At 39.7% G+C, this 19,177-nt stretch overlaps 1 protein-coding gene across 4 annotated transcripts; it reads right to left on the reverse strand.

Annotated features, from left to right (window-relative positions):
- Positions 1–5,093: 5,093 nt before the first annotated feature.
- LOC105091265 (zinc finger protein 677) lies at positions 5,094–18,601 on the reverse strand. Of its 4 annotated transcripts, none has more exons than XM_064489762.1 (4): positions 18,480–18,601; positions 14,638–14,702; positions 10,276–10,429; positions 5,094–7,848 (listed from the first exon to the last, which is right to left on the reverse strand). In XM_064489762.1, exons 2-4 carry the CDS (start codon positions 14,650–14,652, stop codon positions 6,152–6,154), a joined length of 1,866 nt encoding a protein of 621 aa, XP_064345832.1. In that variant the 5' UTR covers positions 14,653–14,702; positions 18,480–18,601; the 3' UTR covers positions 5,094–6,151. The 4 variants fall into 4 exon arrangements, with proteins under 4 accessions (XP_064345832.1, XP_010981026.2, XP_010981025.2 ...); XM_010982724.3 differs by lacking the exon at positions 18,480–18,601 and adding an exon at positions 17,879–18,469 and having other exon boundaries at positions 5,094–7,845; XM_010982723.3 differs by lacking the exon at positions 18,480–18,601 and adding an exon at positions 17,879–18,469.
- Between the last annotated feature and the right edge of the window lie 576 nt (positions 18,602–19,177).

Consider the following 19,177-nt stretch of genomic DNA (forward strand, 5'->3'; position numbering starts at 1 on the left):
GAATTAAAAAAAAAGTTATAAATTGCACTGTTCTTTCTTTCTTTTTGCTAAGGTGTTCCAATTATTTGCCTTTTTAAAACTGACTCTCTTCCCCAGTTTAATTCAGATATATTTAATATACATCAGTGTATACTTTTAAAGTGTACAACATAATGGTTTGACTTACATACATTGTGAAATGATTACCACAATAAATTTAGTTAGCATCTGTCATCTCATATAGATACAATAAAAAGAGAAGGCACAGAAGAATTTTTTTATAATTGATAAGAATTGCATTTGTCTTTATGAGTTATTCTATTTACACTTGTGATAAATTACCTTCAAATACTGTTCAGAAAAAAAACTTGTTTACATCCTAATATGCTTAAGTCAATACTATCTAAATATATTATAATTCCAAATTATCTGTACATTCAGTTTGAAAGTATTAGAAACTTTACTTTTCATTTGAAAATCGTAATGTATTTTAGCTCTGTTTTCCATTTATGCACATTCTGTCAGGTGTGAATAACAACCCTGTAAGTATACAGACAAATTTGGGATATATTTTCACCTAAAGAATAATCATTTTGCAATATAAGGCATTTAGTAAGAAGGTATATTCTTTTAGATGAACCCTAAAGAAAGTAAAACTAGATTATCAAATATCCAATAAATTCATTTCTACACTAATTTTTATGGCAATATCTGTTAGCTCACATCTACTACAAAGAATATTTTCTCATATCCTTACAAGTGGAAGATTTCATCTACAATAGAGGAATGGCAACCCTTTGAAATATGAACATGTTTGTAGGGAAAATAGCCTATATAAAATATTTTCAGGTTAACTGAGGAGAATGTCCTGATGTGGCACACATATGAATACAAGAAGATATATCATCACATTTTAAAAAGGTGGGGTGAGGGGGATAGATTTTGGGATCTTTATAAGGTAGATTACTCTGTATTATGCAATACTGCTAACTAGCCATGTTGGCAAGAAACACCTTCCCACACAGACTTCCATGATTCCAAACAAGGAAATGAGTCGATGGGGAACTTTTCTTTAAGCACAGAACAGTAGCGGAGAAGTCAATTAATTACAGGTGCAAGTCATGAATCCATCTTGTTTACAGGGAATTGTGTTACTTGTGTAATTTTAAGGCAGCAAAATGAACATATTCACAAGGGGGAAGAAAGGACTTCTTCAATCATGGAAGATTTTAACCCATGGCTCCTGTAATATTATGAAATAGATGTAAATTATTAAGGACTTAAAACTGTGAAAAACACAAGGATCTAGTTTGACCTGTGTATATATATTAAACCCTGTGCTAGAAAATTATATAGTATATACATTTTCAAACACAGATGAATGACTAAAATATTCCCCAGTCAATCTTAGGTAAGGAGATATTTTATTCCAAAGGATTATTACCATAGAGACAATGCTCTAACTACAAAATCTGCAGGTGTCTCAAAAGTGTGACACAAAAGAGCTTTTCTTTTATACCGAGGGGTAAACAGGGCTACAAAAAAATCCCGTATGGGGGACTGGATGAGTAGGTGGCACAACTCAGGGAATATTTTACCCTGAACGTACCCACTTCTGGGGGAAAAGTGGTATGGGAGCGAGGTAGTTCTGAATTACAGTGCTCAAGAGTGCCCCCAAATTCCAAGGCCATGGGGGCTGAGAGAAGCTAAGTAATGTTTGATGAAATCATGCTAAGAAGTATTCTTCCCATTAATGAGTGAGGACAATCACTGATAAGGCAAAGGATGGGGATTTGGAGGATCTGTATTTCGCTGGGTCCTAAGTAAACAAGGAGGCTCTCACAAGTCTTACCGAAATTAACAGGGAAGGCTTGGCTTTGCGAGTTCCTTGGCTCACTTGGTGTGAGTGGATGGGCATGTTTCAACTTTAAATGAAAGCTTTCAAAGCTTTTGTTTGCTTTTTCAAACCTTCTCTTCTCTCTGCTGCAAGAAAGGTACAGCCCAGATACACTGGAATTTTAATACACTGGAATTTTACCCTGAATCCCAGAATCAAATTACAGAAAAAGCTAGAAGTGAATAATAAAAGATATAATATGAGGCAGAAACAAATGTTTGTTGTTATAAGCCAAGGGGAATTCAGGGATATCTGTTACCATAGAAAACCTCCAGAGAGCACTTTTAATAACGTTTCCCTTTTTTTCTCACCCACCTTCAACTCTCAAATTCAAGGTTACAGGTAGGAGCTCATTATCTCCAGTAATTATTCCACCTTTTAAATCTTGATTTAAGAATTCCTTTCCTAGGTTATTACCATCATTCCTTCTATTATATATTCACTCTTTCCATTAGAATATCCATTTATTTTTAATTCACCTACAAATATATTACTTTTCATTGTCTAACTCCTCTCAATGGACTATGTGTTCCCAGTTACAACATTTCCAACTGGCTCTTCATGATCAAGTATTTGTAAATAACCTCAAGTTACTTACCCTCTTACATGGTGCTGCCTTCATTTGAGTATGCAAGCCTCAGATCTGGATGAGCTCAGTTAATGGCTTAACTCTCTTTACAAACAGGAAGAGGAAGTTCACACTGTTGGCCAAAAAACCCAAGCAAATAAGAAAATGAAAGAGACTTCAGGCTTTCAGTGTTCTGTTGAATTGCTATCCTTTCTCCAAGGGTCCTGCGCTAGTGGCAAATTAGAAATGTTGATACATTGTTTCCATTTTCATTCAATTCAAAATACATTCCCATTTCCTTTTTAATTTCATCTTTGTCCCACGATTAGTCACAAGTAGGTCATTATTTTTCCAAATATTTGATTTTCCAGGGATTTTTCTGTTATTTATTTCTATTTTAATAACATTATGGTTATACAGATATTTTGTATAACTTGGATTCTTTTAAAATTTACCAAGACAAGAATGGTTTGTCTTGGTAAAGTACTATATGGACTTTGAAAGGCTGCATAAAATCCTCTTGCAAGGTGGAGTTTCTTATAAAGAAAAGTTTTCTTCCTCCTGTGGAGGAAAAGACCCAGTGCTTCCTATTGTGTGTCCTTCCTCTGTCTCACACTGCCACCACACTCACAGACAATGCTTCACTTCTGACACTTCCAGTCAACAGATATGTAGACATTTTCTCCACAACGAACAATTGTATATGACACCAGCTGGGAGTCCTACAATTCAACTCAATTCTGACACTTTTCAGACATAGTATCAGATCCCACAAGACTGATCTCCCTCCCCCTCACCGCAACACACTTCAGTAGCCAGTGACAAGTCCAAGTTGTCACCTGTGCTTCTGACCAACTGGCTAGAGATTGGAGTTTCCAAACACCCCCCACCCCCAACTTTAAAGTTCATGAAAAAGGCTATATAAACAGCCAGTTTATATAGGATTGCTTCTTAAGTCCTAAAGAATAAAAAAGAAATTCTGACTAGAAGAAGTCTCCATATTTTAAATGTCTCCAATAGAAACTGAACATCATGCCCCATGAAGCCACACACTAGCTGTGGATATTCCTCCATCTTGTAGGCACGTTCCCATCCTGACAATTTTCTCCTTCTATTTTTTCCCCACACAACTGCCCTTCCCCATTTGTATCTGCATGACACACTTTCAGTTAATTAATGATTCTGCTTAAATATCACCTTATCCTATGGGCATTTCCTGAACATACTTTAAATTAGGGTCCCTTTCACTCTACCATTGTACACGTACACTTAATCACCATCATATTTTAATTATTGCTGATTTCCCCTTATATAAGCTACTTGAAGATAGGCATGGATTCCCTGCTATACTGTCAATGATTAGAATCGTTCACTGACAGAATGAATGGATGCATTTTATCAGTGCAAAGAAGCTACTGCAATGCATAAATCCATAGATGAGTAGGCTGTGATCTATCAAAACTGCGATTATACTTGTGGCATCGATTTTTTTTGATACCCACATCTCTTTTACTGGTGGGGGGGTGCTGGCAGTTGGCGGGAGAGGGGGCTCTCACTGCACAGCTTGTTCGCTGGCGCTGCTTCCTGAGTCCTGCGGCTCCATCACGTCCGGCAGCTGGGGCTGGCGGCAAAAGGGCTCCACGCACAGGGACTCCAGGGCTGCTTCTGCCCGGAAGGCGAGCCCCACGGTGGCTGGGACCTGCGGCCGTGCTGTCTGGCTGGTGAAGCCACACTCACCCACGGTCTTGCCGTCGTCCAGAAACTGGCCGTCCTTGTGCAGCCGCTGCTTGTCTGGCAGATGCCTGAGGATGCCCTGCACTCCTTGGCGTCAGTGAAGATGGCGCTCTCCCGGCGCCCACCGTGAGAAACACGCGCATCTCGGCGGTGCTGCCTCTGCCCTTCAATGCGCCTGCGTGCCGTGCTCCGCCCACTCCCGGCAGCCCATGCGCCGGCCCCCAGCGTGCCCCAGGGCCGAAGGCCCTCTCTCCGCGCACGGAGCTTACAAGCTAATGTTGTGAATATTTGTCATACATTCTCAGATGTATTTTGTTCACACCTTGTGAATTTTAGGTCACACGTGCTAAACATTTCATCAATGAAAGGCTGTTTTCATAAAGTTTTTCTAAGCCACAAAACTTAAAGTTCAAGGTTCCCTCCCAGAGGCTCCATTCTGCTCCCAACACAAAGTAATAATCTTGTCAGGTAGGATGGTTTCCTTTTGTGAGTGACAGGCCACCCGGAACACAGGTGAGAAGTAGGTTTATCATTCCCACCTGACAGGAAGTGCAGAGGGTGCAGTGTGGGCTGTGACGGGTCCTCTGCCCCGCCAGCTCCGTGAGCCTCCACTTAGTCTTCAGTGTCCTTACAGCAACACGGCTGCTGTGTGACTAAGAGCGCAGTGTGAGGGGGCAAAACCCTTCTCATTATTACGTTTTGTTTCCATGGTAACAATAATCCCAGGAGTTACCCCCAAATACTACTGGCTAATTGTATTAAATGGCCACCATAATTTTAATAAAAAATGGTAATTTTGAATTTCATATTCACACCTCAAAAACAGGTAAAGGGAAAAGACATTAGAGAAAACATTTGCAGAACAAATAAAAAATATCCCTTATTAATGATATTAAATGACAAAGTACTCAAGAATAACGTGAAGAGACAAATATCAGTTTACTTAATTCATCCCTAGAGTATACTATTTCATGTAATCCACTGCCGGTCTCCCAGTTGTTCCAAATGAAAGGTAGACTACTAACGTCCTTTCAGCTTTCTAACTTAAATTTATTCCCCTTCAGCTCTCTCTGAATCTAAACAAAAATATTTTCCAGTTTTGATATTGGTATTGATTCTAGCACCAGGGTCAGAAATGACAGAATCAATTTTGAGATCCTGTTCATTCATGCTATCCTACCTGCAAGTGGGAGATACACTAAAGGCTTATAGTTTGGGAATATTCTAGTATCACCTCTAAATGTATTTTAATAATAGGCTATAAGTTAATGGTAACAACTATTACAACTCAAGGATGTTCAAAATTGGGAAGCCAACATTAAGCTTTTCCCATATAAACACACACACACACCGCCCACATTTTATCTACTCACCTATCAGTTGATATTTAGGTAGCTTGCACCTCTTGGCTATTAAAAATAATGGTACAATGAACAATGGTGTGCATGTATTTTTTCAAATTAGTATTATTAAGAAAATATCCAGATGTGCAACTGCTGAACCATAGGGCAGTTCTATTTTCAATTAAAAATTATTTATTTATTTGGGGGGTAGTTAATTAGGTGTATTTAGTTATTTTTAGTGGAGGTACTGTGTATTGAACCTGGGACCTTGTGCTACATGCTAAGTATGCACTCTACTACTGAGCTATACCCTCCTCCCCTATTTTTAATTTTTTGAGGTACCACTATATAGTTTTCCATAGTTGTTGCACCAATTTACAGTCCTACTAAAAGTGCATGAGAATTCCTCATCTTCACCATCACTTGTTATTTGTTGTCTTTTTGTTGACAGCCATTCCGACAGGTGTGAGGTGACATCTCATAGTGGATTTGGTCTGAATGTCCACGATGGCTAGTGATGTTGCGCATCATTTTACATACCTTTCAGCCATCTGTATGTCTTCTTTTTCCATGATGGAGTCTCTTAGCCTGGGTAAGGCTGGAATACTTGCACAAGTTTTGTGTCAATCATTACATTTTAAGGTAATTCCTACTATAAATTCTCTGATGATCCACACAGCTTGAGCTTTGAATAAAAGCACTGCCACATAAGTTAGGTGTATGTTTGTTTTCAGTATGTATTTTCTGATGCCTAGTAAGGCTTGCAAATTGGGTATAAGCTTTGCCACACTGAACACATTTGTAAGGTTTCTCTCCTGTATGGATTGTTTTATGTTGAGTAAGATATGAACGCATTGTAAAAGCTTTGCCACACTCATTACATATGTAAGGTTTCTCTCCTGAGTGAGTTCTCTCATGACCCCAAAGTTGTGAATGTTGGATAAAAGTCTTATCACAGTTTTTACATTTGTAAGATTTTTCTCCTGTATGAATTCTCTGATGTGCTATAAGGCTTGAACGTTGGGTAAATCCCTTGCCACACACATTACATTTGTGTGGCTTCTCTCCAGTATGAATTCTCTCATGACCCCAAAGTTGTGAATGTTCGATAAAAGCCTTTCCACACATGCTACATTTGTGTGGTTTCTCTCCGGTATGCATTTTCTGATGCCTAGTAAGGCGTGAAAATTGGGTAAAAGCTTTGCCACACTGAACACATTTGTAAGGTTTCTCTCCAGTATGGATTGTCTCATGCTGAGTAAGATTTGATCGCATGGTAAAGGCTTTGCCACACTGAGCACATATATAAGGTTTCTCTCCAGTATGGATTTTTTTATGTTTGTTAAGGCTTGAACGTTCAGCAAAGACTTTACTGCATTCACTACATTTGTAAGGTTTCTCACCAGTATGCATTTTCTCATGACTCCAAAGGAGTGAATGTTGGATAAAGGCCTTACCACATTCCCGACATTTGTAAGGTTTCTCTCCAGTGTGCATTCTCTGATGATTTGCAAGGTGTGAATTTCGACTAAAGACTTTGCCACATACATCACATTTATATGGCTTCTCTCCTGTGTGCACTCTCTGATGTGTAGTGAGATTAGAACACTGGTTAAAGGCCTTGCCACACACATTGCATTTGTAAGGTTTCTGTCCAGAATGGATTCTCTTGTGATTCCTGAGGTTTGAGCTTTTGCTGAAAGCCTTCCCACAGGCATCACAGTTGTAGGATTTTTCTCTAGTGTGTGCTCTCCTGTCTTGTGCAGGTAACAAAGTGTTTTTCACACTAGCAGGAATTCTTTGCAGTGGTGAAACTGAGGAACCACTGTTGATTGACTTCTCAACTTGACTGTATTCATACATTTTCTCCTCAGTTGGGAGTCTCTGCAGTGCAGCCACGTGGGCCTGCAAACTTACTCCAATTCCACTTTCCAAACAATTTCTGTACGTGTTTCCCGCAATGCTTATGCTATGTTTCATTTTTAACAAATTTCTTATGAATGGTTTGTCATGCATGAAATACTCATATATATTAATACTTCTTACAGAAACACTCTGAGGAAAATTAACTAAGGATTTATCATCTTGATCTTCTCTATGACTGAGGCTTTTGTTATGGGTCAAAGGCACTTCTTTATAATTTCTTGCAGCGTAGCCCCATGTGCTCGCACCCTCATGTGTATTTTCCCAGACTTCCTTGAGGTCAAAATCCTTGATGCCATGGCTTTCTTTTCTGTCCAGTATCACCAGATGGTATAATTCTTCTTTATGAATGGCCTCTCTTGGTACTAATTCCTTGACTGCAAATCCAGCAGAAAGGCTTCCTGCTAAGTAAGTTGGAAAATAAACATTTCGTATTGAATTACAAAATTATACAAATAACAAATTAAAAAAGATGTTTTTAAACATCTGTATACCACAATAATAATTAATGAAATATTTAGTAACCCATGGTAGCTCCAGCAGGTACGTTAATAAGTAACTACAGTTACACAAAATAATAAGTCTCTGGCATTCTAAAGGATTCTTCCATAAGAACTGAAGAAAGAATTTACTTTCCAGAAGAAACATATAATAGGAAAAGTAAAAATCACTGAATTTTGATATATCAGGTTCAGGTAAATACAAAATAAAAATTAAGAATTAGGGAAAACTGTCTGAAATCTCTATTATGATTTAAAGCCTACAGTTCTATAATAGCCAAAATGGAGATCAACTCCTTAGCCATGAAGTATGATTTAACTATGCAGTTATATGGCCAAAAATATATATAGTGTATAGTGTGTGCTTTGAAAACTTGTTATCTAAGGTGAGTAAAAATACTAATCTGGAAAAAATTACAAAATGACAACATACAAGGTACACTGCAGGCACATGTAAATCTCATAAGAAACATGATCAAAAAATTGACATTATCTTATTAACTACAGGTAATTTCCTAGTCCTTACTATGTGCCATATAGTGTTTGAAGCCCTCTGGCAGCATTATTTTAATCATTTTTGATGTAAATTATTCAATTTTTCATATCAAAACAGAAGGCTCACAAGGCTTAAATACCTATCCCAAAGTGACTGAGAGCAAAATCCAGAGTCAGGGTGTGACCTGGGTGTGCATACACCCATGACACATCCATGAGCATTCACAAGCATTAAGCACCACTGTCCATCCGGGCAGTGCAGACTATGACAGGTCTCAATAAACACCAGAAGCCTACAAAGAAACGTTTCAAGAGAGATATAGAACCTGAGTTGTGTCACTGTTGTGTTACGTACAGTGTGACTGTCTCACCATTCCCAGATAACAGTACACATCATCGTGTCCTGCACACGTTGATGTACACAGTCACCAGATCCTGCTGCTGATCTGAGCAAGCTATACTGTGCACAGTAGGGGTCTTTCCTTTTGCAGTGTGTACAGTGTGGAAGGGGGCAAGTCCTGCCAAAAATGGGGAGCCTAGGGGCTCAAAATTAATATACTTCTGGGAGGTACCAGAATAGTTGGATCAATAAAAATCTGAGGGAAGGCTGGGACTGGGATTTAATAAAGCAAGAGTAATGGGCAATGTGGGAGCAGTGCTTGTACTTGCGAATCTATGAAAATCTGATTGTGCTACAGCAGTTAAGGGGCTGACCTTGGAAAAGAGAACTGGTTTAGCAAGAGGCATAATACTGACTCACTCTATGTAAACTATACCATGAGTATGAGCATACATGTCACTATACATTTGTCCAAGCCCATGGAATGTACAACAGCAAGAGTGAACTCTAATGTAAACATGTACTCGGAGGGGTTAGCTTGTGTCAATGCAGGTTCATCAGTGGTAACAAAAACACCCCTCTTGTGTGGGATGTTGATAATGGGGCAAGGTCTGCATGACTGGGGTAGAAAATACATGGGAAATCTCTGTAACTTCCATTCCGTTTTTCCGTGAATCTACAGCTGCTTAGAAAAAGTCTATTAGAGGGAAGCTGTATGTGTTAATAGTCAGTACTAAGTAATTAAAAAAACAGAGTAAAAGGAGTGACTTAGACTATCTTTTCAAAAATTTCTAGAGATTACGTAGGTTTTGGGGAAACAAATGTCAAGTAATAAACGCTCAAGAAAGACATCCTGTAAAATATAAAGATCAATATTCATTCCATGACTCCACAGCCCAAATTGTAGCTATACAACAAAGAACACTAAAAAGTTCATCAAAAATATGAATGAATGATAAAATAAAGAAAAAGGTCATTTATAACAATGAAATTTGCAAGATGAAAGTAAAAGTACCAGAGGTTTAAACAAATTACAGCAGACATAAAAAATGCTGGCATCAGAAGCTCCCTCAGCTTTGTTCAGCCAAGAAGAAACAAAATTACAGAGGGGTCTAGAACTGTATTATAAAAATCAGTCAACTGCCTGCCTGCTGAATGCTTAGATTATTTTAAGTACGCAAATATCTAGCTCTCTTCTAAAAACTACTGAATCAAAACCACAAGGGTAAAAATCAGAGAATGAGGTATTTTTAAAAATTTGCCGTAAGGCTTTCTACTACTGTTCCGTAAGCACAACTAATGAGCATGGATGCAGAACTTCTGAAGAAAGGGAAGTCAGAGTCTGAAATCATGTTATAAAGCCTTTCAGCCTTTCAATCTGAATCAAAACAACTTCAACCACTCTCTTAAGAACAGGGATTTGAAACTGTCACAGGCACGCCAGGGGCTTGCAAAAGACTCACAGGGAACATGCAAAGGTGGACAAGAGTAGTTACCGACTTCCGGAGGGACGTTCTCCTCACCCAGGGAGAGCAGGTTCCTGCAGGTCTCCAACATCACGTCCCTGTACAAGGCCCTCTGGGCAGGGACCAGGCACTCCCACTCCTCCTGGGAGAACTCGATGGCCACATCCTTGAGTGTAAATAGTCCCTGAAAACAAAGTGCATTTCATAACGTGGGCAAGGAGAGAGTTCTGAGTTTGACACAAACTTACATAAACTGATGTGTATAAGGGTTGACTGGGCTGCAGTGAATGTTCTGGTTGATCCATAAGATAATTCTGAGCAAGTTATATTTCTCTAATTCTTTTTAACTGAGGTAAGATTCATGTTAACATAAAGTTAGCTATTTTAAGGTACCATTCAGTGGCATTTAGTACTTTCACAATACTGCACAGCATCAACTCTAGTTCAAAAACATTTTTAACACCACTGAAGGAAATCCACCCATTATGCAGTCACTTCCCATTCCCCTTTGCGCCCAGTCCCTGGACACCACTAGTGCTTACTGTCATTACGCATTTACCGACTTGTGATATTTTCATATAAATGGAACAGTACAAGATGTGAGCTTTTCGGTATGGTTTCTTTCACTGAGTGTTTCTGGTTCACCCATGATGTGGCACTTATCAGTACTGCATTCCTTTTTTATGGCTGAATCACATTCTGTCTGGTTGTTCCACCCACTACTAAAAGGGGAGTACTGAGGTCTCCAACTACGAGAGTTGAACTGTCCATCTCTCCTCAGTTTTTGCTTCAAAATACTTGGGGCTTAGTTGTTATGTGCTTATTGCTTTTGGCTGTTTCATCTGATTGACGGATTAATCAACTGGATCAACTGATGTGTATGTCCTTAAAAATCTCTGGTAACCATTTTATGATTTAAAGTTTATTCAATCTGGGATGAGTATAGCTAGGACTGGTTACTATTTCCATGGAATATCTTTTTCTATCCTTTCATTTCTACTTGAGTATTTCATTTCATTTCATCCCTATTTGAGTATCGTAAAGTGTTTTGTAGAAAGATTCAGTAAAATCTTAAAAAAAAAAACTTGCAGTTGATGCCTTTTAATGCAAAGTTTAACCTATTTACATTTAAGTAACTCTAAACAAGGGAAGAATTACTTCTGCCATTTAGCTATTCAATTTCTAAATGTCTAATATTTTCTTTGTTTTGTAATTCCACCCTTGCTTCCTTCTGTGTATGTCTCTGTGTGCATAACAGTCAAATTCCCTTCATATTTACTTTTCTGTATATTTTAAAATTATTTTCTTAGTGGTTACCTTGGGAATTACAGTTTACATATTAAACTGATATTATCTGTGTTCCAGCTGATATCACTTAGCTTTAACAGCATACAACTGCTCCTATACTGCCCCCTTATATTATTGTCAAAAATTATTTCTTTATACATTTTGCATTCAATAACAGATTTATGATGACTTTTACACATCTGCCTCAAGCCACAAAGGAAAAAATGAGTTAAAAACTAAAAATACAGTAATACTGTCTTTTATATATGCCTATCTAGTTACATTCCCACAGTTCTTTATTTGCCCCTGCGGCTTTGAGGTACTGCTAATAACCTTTCATTTCAGCCTGAAGATCTCCATTTAGAATTTCAAGTAGGATAAGTGAGGCAGTGTGAAGTCCTTCAGGTTTTGTTTACATAGCTGTCATAGGTGTCTCTAAATTTCATTACCAATTTTAAGGCATAGTTTCCCCGATAATGAATTCCTGGTAGTTTTTTTTTTTTTTTTAATCTTTCAAACTTTAAGTATATCGTCAGACTCCTTTCTGGCCTCCACAGTTTCTGATGAGAAACAGGCTGTTAATCTTCTTGAGGACCCTGTACACGAGAAGTTGTTTGTTTCACTGCTTTTCCCACTCTCTTCTTGTCTTTGTCGTTGGTTATATGTCTTGGCCAGGCTCTGTGTTTATCACATCTGAAGTCTGTTGAGTTTCTTAGATTTGTAGCTTCATGTTCTGAATAAATTTGTGAGGCTTTCCGCTCTTCCTTCTTCAAATATTCTTTCTGCCCTTTCTCCTTTCTTTCTGGGTCTCCTATTATGTGTATATTGGTATTTTTGATAGTGTCCCAAATATTTCCTAGTTTCTGTTCATTCTTCTTTTTTTCTACTCTTCTTCCGCTCAGACTGGATAATTCCAATTAACGTATGTTAAGTTCACTGACTCTTTATTCTGATTGTCAATCTGCTGTCGAAACCCTGTAATGAATTTTCAAATTCAGTTATGGCACTTTCTGGCTCCAGAATTTCTATTTCTTCTCTTTTGTGTTAACATCTATCTCTTTACTGGTATTTTCCATTTGTTGAAACATTGTTCTCTGACTTTCCTTTAGTCTTTGTCCATGGTTTCCTGTAGCTCTCTCAGTACATTTAAGACAGTTGATTTATAATCTTTACTTAGTACTTGTAACGCCTATTCTTCTGAAACAGCATCATTAATGCAGTAATCGTGCTCAGGTTGCCCGTTCTGGAGAAATCCTTAGACACCTATACTGAAGTTGGCCTAATGAAAAGTAGCCACTATGTCATTTTTTATAACAGTAAAAAATGTGAAAAACCCCTGTTTGAGAGCATTGAGAGAATGCTCCAATGAGGATCTAAAGAACAGTCATCTCTACATTTACTAATATGAAAATAATTCCAATACATATGGCATGTAAATATTTAAATTTACAGAATAAAGTATCATAACAAAACATTTACTGAAAAATATGTTCTAAAATCACATTTCAATGTATAAATGTATTTTAAATATCAATCATATGTGGTATCTCAAAAAAAACGGACACTGTGAACTCATCTACAAAACAGAAACAGACTCGCAGACTTAGTAAGCAATCTTATGGTTACAGGGGAAAGAGGGTGGGAGGGGATAAATTTGGGAGTTTGAGATTTGCAAATGTTAGCCACTATATATAAAAATAGATTTTAAGAAAAGTTTCTTTTGTATAGCACGGGGAACTATGTTCAATACCTTGTAACAAACTTTAATGGAAAAAAAATGAAAATGAATATATGTATGTATATGCATGACTGGGATATTTTACTGTACACCAGATATAGGATATAGACACAATGTAACTGGCTGAACTTCAATTTAAAAAAATGCCTTTTAATAGATTTGTGCTGAGAACTAACAGTTGTTCCTGGTGGAGACAGTAAGTGACGGTGGAAGACAGGGAAGGGGATATTTTACTTATTTTCTAAACTGCATCACTGGGTGGAGCTGAACCACAAATACACATACACAAGAAGGTCAGTACAAAACATGTAACACTGAACAACAATGAGTAGAATCAGAATGTGGCTCCAGGCTCTCTGACGGCAGAAAGTTATGCTCCTGTGTCCTGGCTAAATTATAACCATTTTTATCGAAAACCATCTGCTGCATGAGAATCCCTATGTGAACACCTGGGTCTCTGTGAGATGGATGTGGCGTGAATAATTTAAAGGACCCTTCCTGTTAGACAATTAAGTTGAGTCTACTTTTAAAAACTAATTAGGTAATAAAACTCTCTATACCTTATTTCTATTTTGGACCTTCCCACTTCATTTTTGAGTACTGATATTTTAGAGTCAGAAATATAATGATTCACTTCTTTTTTTAAAAAAAATTGTTTAAAAGATTTTTATGGGGGGAGGTAATTAAGTTTTTCTCTCTCTCTCTCTTTCCTTCCTCCCTCCCTCACTCCCTCTCGCTCTCTCTTTCTCTTTTCTTTCTTTCTTCCTTCCTCGCTCCCTCCCTCCCTCTTTCTTTCCTTCGTTCTTTCTTTCTTAACAGAGGAACGGGATACTGAGCCCAGGATCTCGTACATGCTAGGAATGCCCTCTACCACTGTGCTATTCCCTCCCCTCAATGATTCACTTCTTTAGCTTCCAATGCATTGATAAAATGTGATGAGGCAAGTTTCTCTGTATTAGTTTCCCTTTCCAGACCTCCTCTGATATTTGCGCACATTAACACATCACTTACATATGTAGTCTCTGTGATCCTGGTTTCTACAGAGCTGACAGAGCATTCTCTCAACAGTCCTCACTGCCCTACCTCACTGACACCACAGAACCTACTCCCCGGCATCTCCAATCCGTGTCTGAGTATAAAACCCTCCACAGGATGATCACCTAAAAGGGGACTCTTCCCAAGTTCCATGTCACTGGGTCACCATGAGGTAGAATCGGCAGGGAGATGAGAGGAGATTGAGGGAAGGCCCTGTGTGAGAGTAAATATTTTAGACAGGAAACTTCAGAGACTGAGAAATGTAACAAGTCCAAAATGAGCCGTTTTAGGAAGGAGAGAACAGAACAGTCAATGAAGAGTATGCCTTCTACCTGCGAAAACGCCATTCCTTCTTTCTTTCCACTTCCTCTGAGCTTCTTTCTCAGGTAAGATTATTCTGTGCGATAAAAATATGTTGTTTAATGCTTAGAATCAACACGCCTCCTTCCCCTGCCACAAGTATACACACAGGGAGAACCTTATGACAGTTCACTATCCAAAATGCGACAATGACTTATTAGCACCTTGCTTTTAGCCTCTCAATGACCTCTTCATGTCCACAGGAGCAAATAAAGCTCCTTAGGAGAGACTCTGTCATAAGTCCCCTTGTGACATGACCCTCGCTTTTGCCTCCAGCTGCATTCCTTTCACTCTCTGCTTCATACTTCGCATCCAAGCAACATTAAAAGGTGCTAATAGTCTCTTCACACCACTAACACACTTACTTTCTTCATTTTGGAATGCTGCTTCTTGTTTATTAGCTGGTGAACTAGTACAAACTATTTAAAATTCAACTTGAATAATAAAAATAAACTAAACTAAAATGGCTGTAAGAGTTGCCTCTCCCAATCCTCTTCCCTTAAATGGTCCAACTTTATCCCATCCAGATAGAATTATTCACCTCTGTAGTTTACACCTGCTTCTATTACTTCACAAGATATGTTTTAAAATACACACATATCCATTTTCCTTAAAAGAATGCAAGCTCTGTGTAAAAGGAAACACATCTTCCATTCTGGTAGTTTGCACTCCATTCCATACGCTGGCAACGATCTCCTGAGTTCTCTTCTGAACATAATTTGAAAGCCTTCCTTATAGTAACTTGACTTCCTTGCTTGGCTTACCCAGCTCCCCATCAGAAGTAGGGTCCACTATTAGTCCACTCGAAACAATAGGTTTGAGTGGAAAGACTCAGTCATGTAACACTTGAGAAATATGTAACTCTCAAGGAAATCTGTAATATTTGCACGTTTCAATGTCTTATTAGGAACAGGCTGTTGAGAGTGAATGAACAGCATAAGTGCAGAAGCAGAGGTAAGCAAACACTAGTTGGCTGACGTCACTGTGCTTACAGTAATATTACTTTCACAGCAATATCCTTTTATTATGAATGTCATTTTACTAATTTGCTACTGGATCACTAGTGCTAAAATCTGTCTATATACCAGAAGGTACAAACTGGCTCCCAACATACTCACTGGTGCAACTTGCAGCAGTATTTAAAAGGTGGATTTGATGCCAGTTGTGGGACTGGAACCAGGTCCTTAAATATGTGGACATAATACCAAAGGAGCGAGGACAGTCAATATTGATGAGGTCTTTTCTAACCTCAACAAGGAGCCTTCTTAGCCTCCTCACTATAATCAGAGTAGGAAGTTTTCTCGGTTTGACTGCAGCACCTATCCACTCATACTCTGGTTGACACACTGATTAGTATGAACACATACAGCAACACATCAAACATTACACGTTTCCACAAAAACAAGGCCTAACCTTTTCTTCATAATCTCTGCCTTCAGTAAAACATACCCTGCATTGTTTTACGACAAACATCACAAACCAATAAATGTGTTTTTTGCACTCAGTTATGATGCTCCAATGCTTATGTGAAGACTGTAATTCAACAGTTATTCAAAAAGTTGTCTCAGGTCCTTTGGCTCAGTTCTGGTCTCTCATACCGCATTCTACTTTGTCAAAGGTTCCTCCTAAAATTTGGCCTAAATTCCAAACCATAATATTCTACCGAAGAGATGGAGGACAATCATCTGCTTTTATGCTGTTGGTATCCAATGCTGTATTTACAGCAGTGCATTCTAAAATTACATTAGTTTTTTCCCCCCTCTTACGTTGAAGTATTGTTGATGTACAAATACTAGGTTACTTCTGGGCATACTACATAGCGATTTGATGTTTGCAAACATTACAAGCAAGACAAGTCAAAAAGAAAAGAAGAAAAAAGATTTGGCCCATGATGCAGAAATTGAGAAAGACAAGCTCAGAGAGCAGCATGCCTCTTTCTTTGAGCTTATGCTCCTGCCTCTTTCTTAGCGGTCTGCATTATCGCTGGAGGACTGGGGCACATTTCAAATTCTAACTGGGCACCCATCCCAGAAAACTGCCAAATGCAAAAACAAGACCAATTCTGAAGATCATTTCAGGGGTCCCAGTTGCACAGACTCAGAAAACCTGGTCTGCTTTAACTTCTCCATGTTACAGGTGGCATATCAGACTCACAGGGCAAGTAATTTTGCCAAGTTTACCTTGAAGAAGTCTGAGGTGGGTGAGCAGAGCTGGGTGTAAGTGGCGGCCCGGCTAGGTTTAAGTAGAAAAGGTCTGTCCTAATTCCAGATTATCTTTCATACTCCTGAGCAAGAGAGGCTTCTTGTTTGATGGTTTAATCAAACCCAAACATTTAATTCCTCTCCTCCAGAAAAAAAAAATAGAATAAAAAATATGAAATTATAAAGTTATTACTCCAGGAAAATATGAAAGAGGGTCACATGTCAAGATAAGCTCTGAGCAATCTCTTCATTGTAAACACACGGGCTCTGTTGGAACAAAGTTCCACATCAATCCAGCCCAACCTTCAACATCTGCACAGAAAGGACAGAGGAGACTTGAGGGGAACATCATCTTAGCTGGAGACTTCAGTTCAGAGCCCACTGATTTAGCAGATAACTTAAGGGAAGAAAGAAGCAGTTGAATACTAAACTAACTGGTTAAATAAGGTCTTGAATGTTAAAAGATCACAACATCCTTATCACATGCATAGTGAAGTGCTGTAAAGCTATTTGCCAGACAGCAAAGAATAGTTCCAATACAGGATACAGTAGAAAGTATATAAACCTCATAATCTAAACAATAAAATTTAGAGGAAGAATAATTTGGAAATTTAAGAACTATCCAATGAGTTCTGAGATTGAAGTTAGAACAAGTGTGAGGATACATCAAATTTAGAAAAGACAGACAGGAACCGCAGAAGAACGGGGGAGAGGGGAACAGAACCGTTAATAATGGCCGTTTTAAAAAGCACCATGCAGTGAAAGAAATTCTTCTTCCATTTATTTTTAAAGGTAAGAGGAGGAACTGGAATTGACTGAGCTAAATCTCTGCACTCTGGATGAACAGGGATTGCAAGTGGAATTATCAATGATGTAATCATCTGGTTTTTGCAACTCTCATCTTTTCTGCATTATTTAAACAAGTCAACAAACTTGACATTAATTAGGTTATAGAGCCGCAAGTTAGTACTTTAGAACTTAATATTCCACATCCAATCCACTCAATACTCACCTGAGTGTGGGTCCTCTGTTTTCTCCACCACTATGTACTCTGTTCTCTGTATATGACTCTGTTTCTTCTCCTTTTGTTCATTTCTGTGTTTCCTCTTCTTTTTTCTACACATCATTCTGTTTCCCTCCCTCTCTATTCTTCCTCCTACAAACTGGCCCCATTCTGTTAGTATCTGTTTCAATCCTCGTGGGTCTTTCTCCCCAGACTTTCTGATGCCTCACTAAACGGCATCTATTTCTGCCTCTCGGTTCCCTCTCTGCTCTCTTCAGAGGTGAAGGGCGCACACCCAACTCCTGAGGGAAAACTCTGCACAACGGAACTGGGCGGAGGTGGCGGGAAAAGGGCTGGGGAAGTTGGAAGTCAGAGAAAGGTTTGAGAAGGGGAGGAAGGCAGCCCAGAGCAGGAAAACATCGCTGCAGGAGGTCAACGTCTATAAGCACCGCAGGCAGAAAGTTGGGGCCGGTGCCTGCCTCACCGCGGGTTTACCCGGACTCGGACTCAGACTCCAGGGACCGAACTGAGTCTTCTGGCGAAGCCACGAGAGGCGGAAGGGACGGACTCAGAGCGAGAGCGACGAGCGCGTTCAGGGGTTTTAACTTACCGGGAGACCCCCGGAACCCGCGCGTGGAGAAGCGTGGCCTGAAGCCCGCACAGCGTAGTCACCAGAAAAACCGACACCCACCCGCCCGAGCGCGTCCGTTGTTCCGCGGGACCCGCTTCCGGGTCTGCAGGTGCGTGCGCGCACGCGCACCAGGGAGGCTCAGGGGCGGGTGGGTGGGCGGGGCTCGGACGTTCTGTGGGTGGGGGTGGTGAAGAGGGTGGGGCTCAGCCTGCGGGCGCCGCCTCCGGCCCTCAGACCCTCCGTGGAAGTTTCTGGTCGGTTCCCCTTCACTCCCGGCAGGCTGTGCTTCTCTTGGATTCTTTGGACGTGTCCAGTGCCCTTTGGCGCCAGGCTCGGTACGGAATTAGAGATGCGCGGCCGCTTATGCCGGAAGCGGGGAGTTGAGAACGGTTTACGTGAAAGCTGCCGGGCGAGCGGACGAAGCAGCGGATCGTCTGAGCGGCGAGGCGGCGGCAGCGCCGGGACCTGGGGGCCGGAGTTGTGGGCGGTGCTTGGACCCCGGACCTTCTGGGACCCCAGGCCGTTACAGCTTCTTACTTAATTAAGCGAAAGCCGGAGGTTTAGAGTAAGTGATGGAAACTGGAGTGTGACAGGAAATGCAACGCTGTGCCGGTATGGGATGTACAAATTTATGCCAACTTCCCACCAGAGCATAATTTTCACTTCTGTTCCACATT

Source organism: Camelus dromedarius, chromosome 9 (assembly GCF_036321535.1).
Source record: "Camelus dromedarius isolate mCamDro1 chromosome 9, mCamDro1.pat, whole genome shotgun sequence".
Lineage (NCBI taxonomy): Eukaryota > Metazoa > Chordata > Mammalia > Artiodactyla > Camelidae > Camelus > Camelus dromedarius.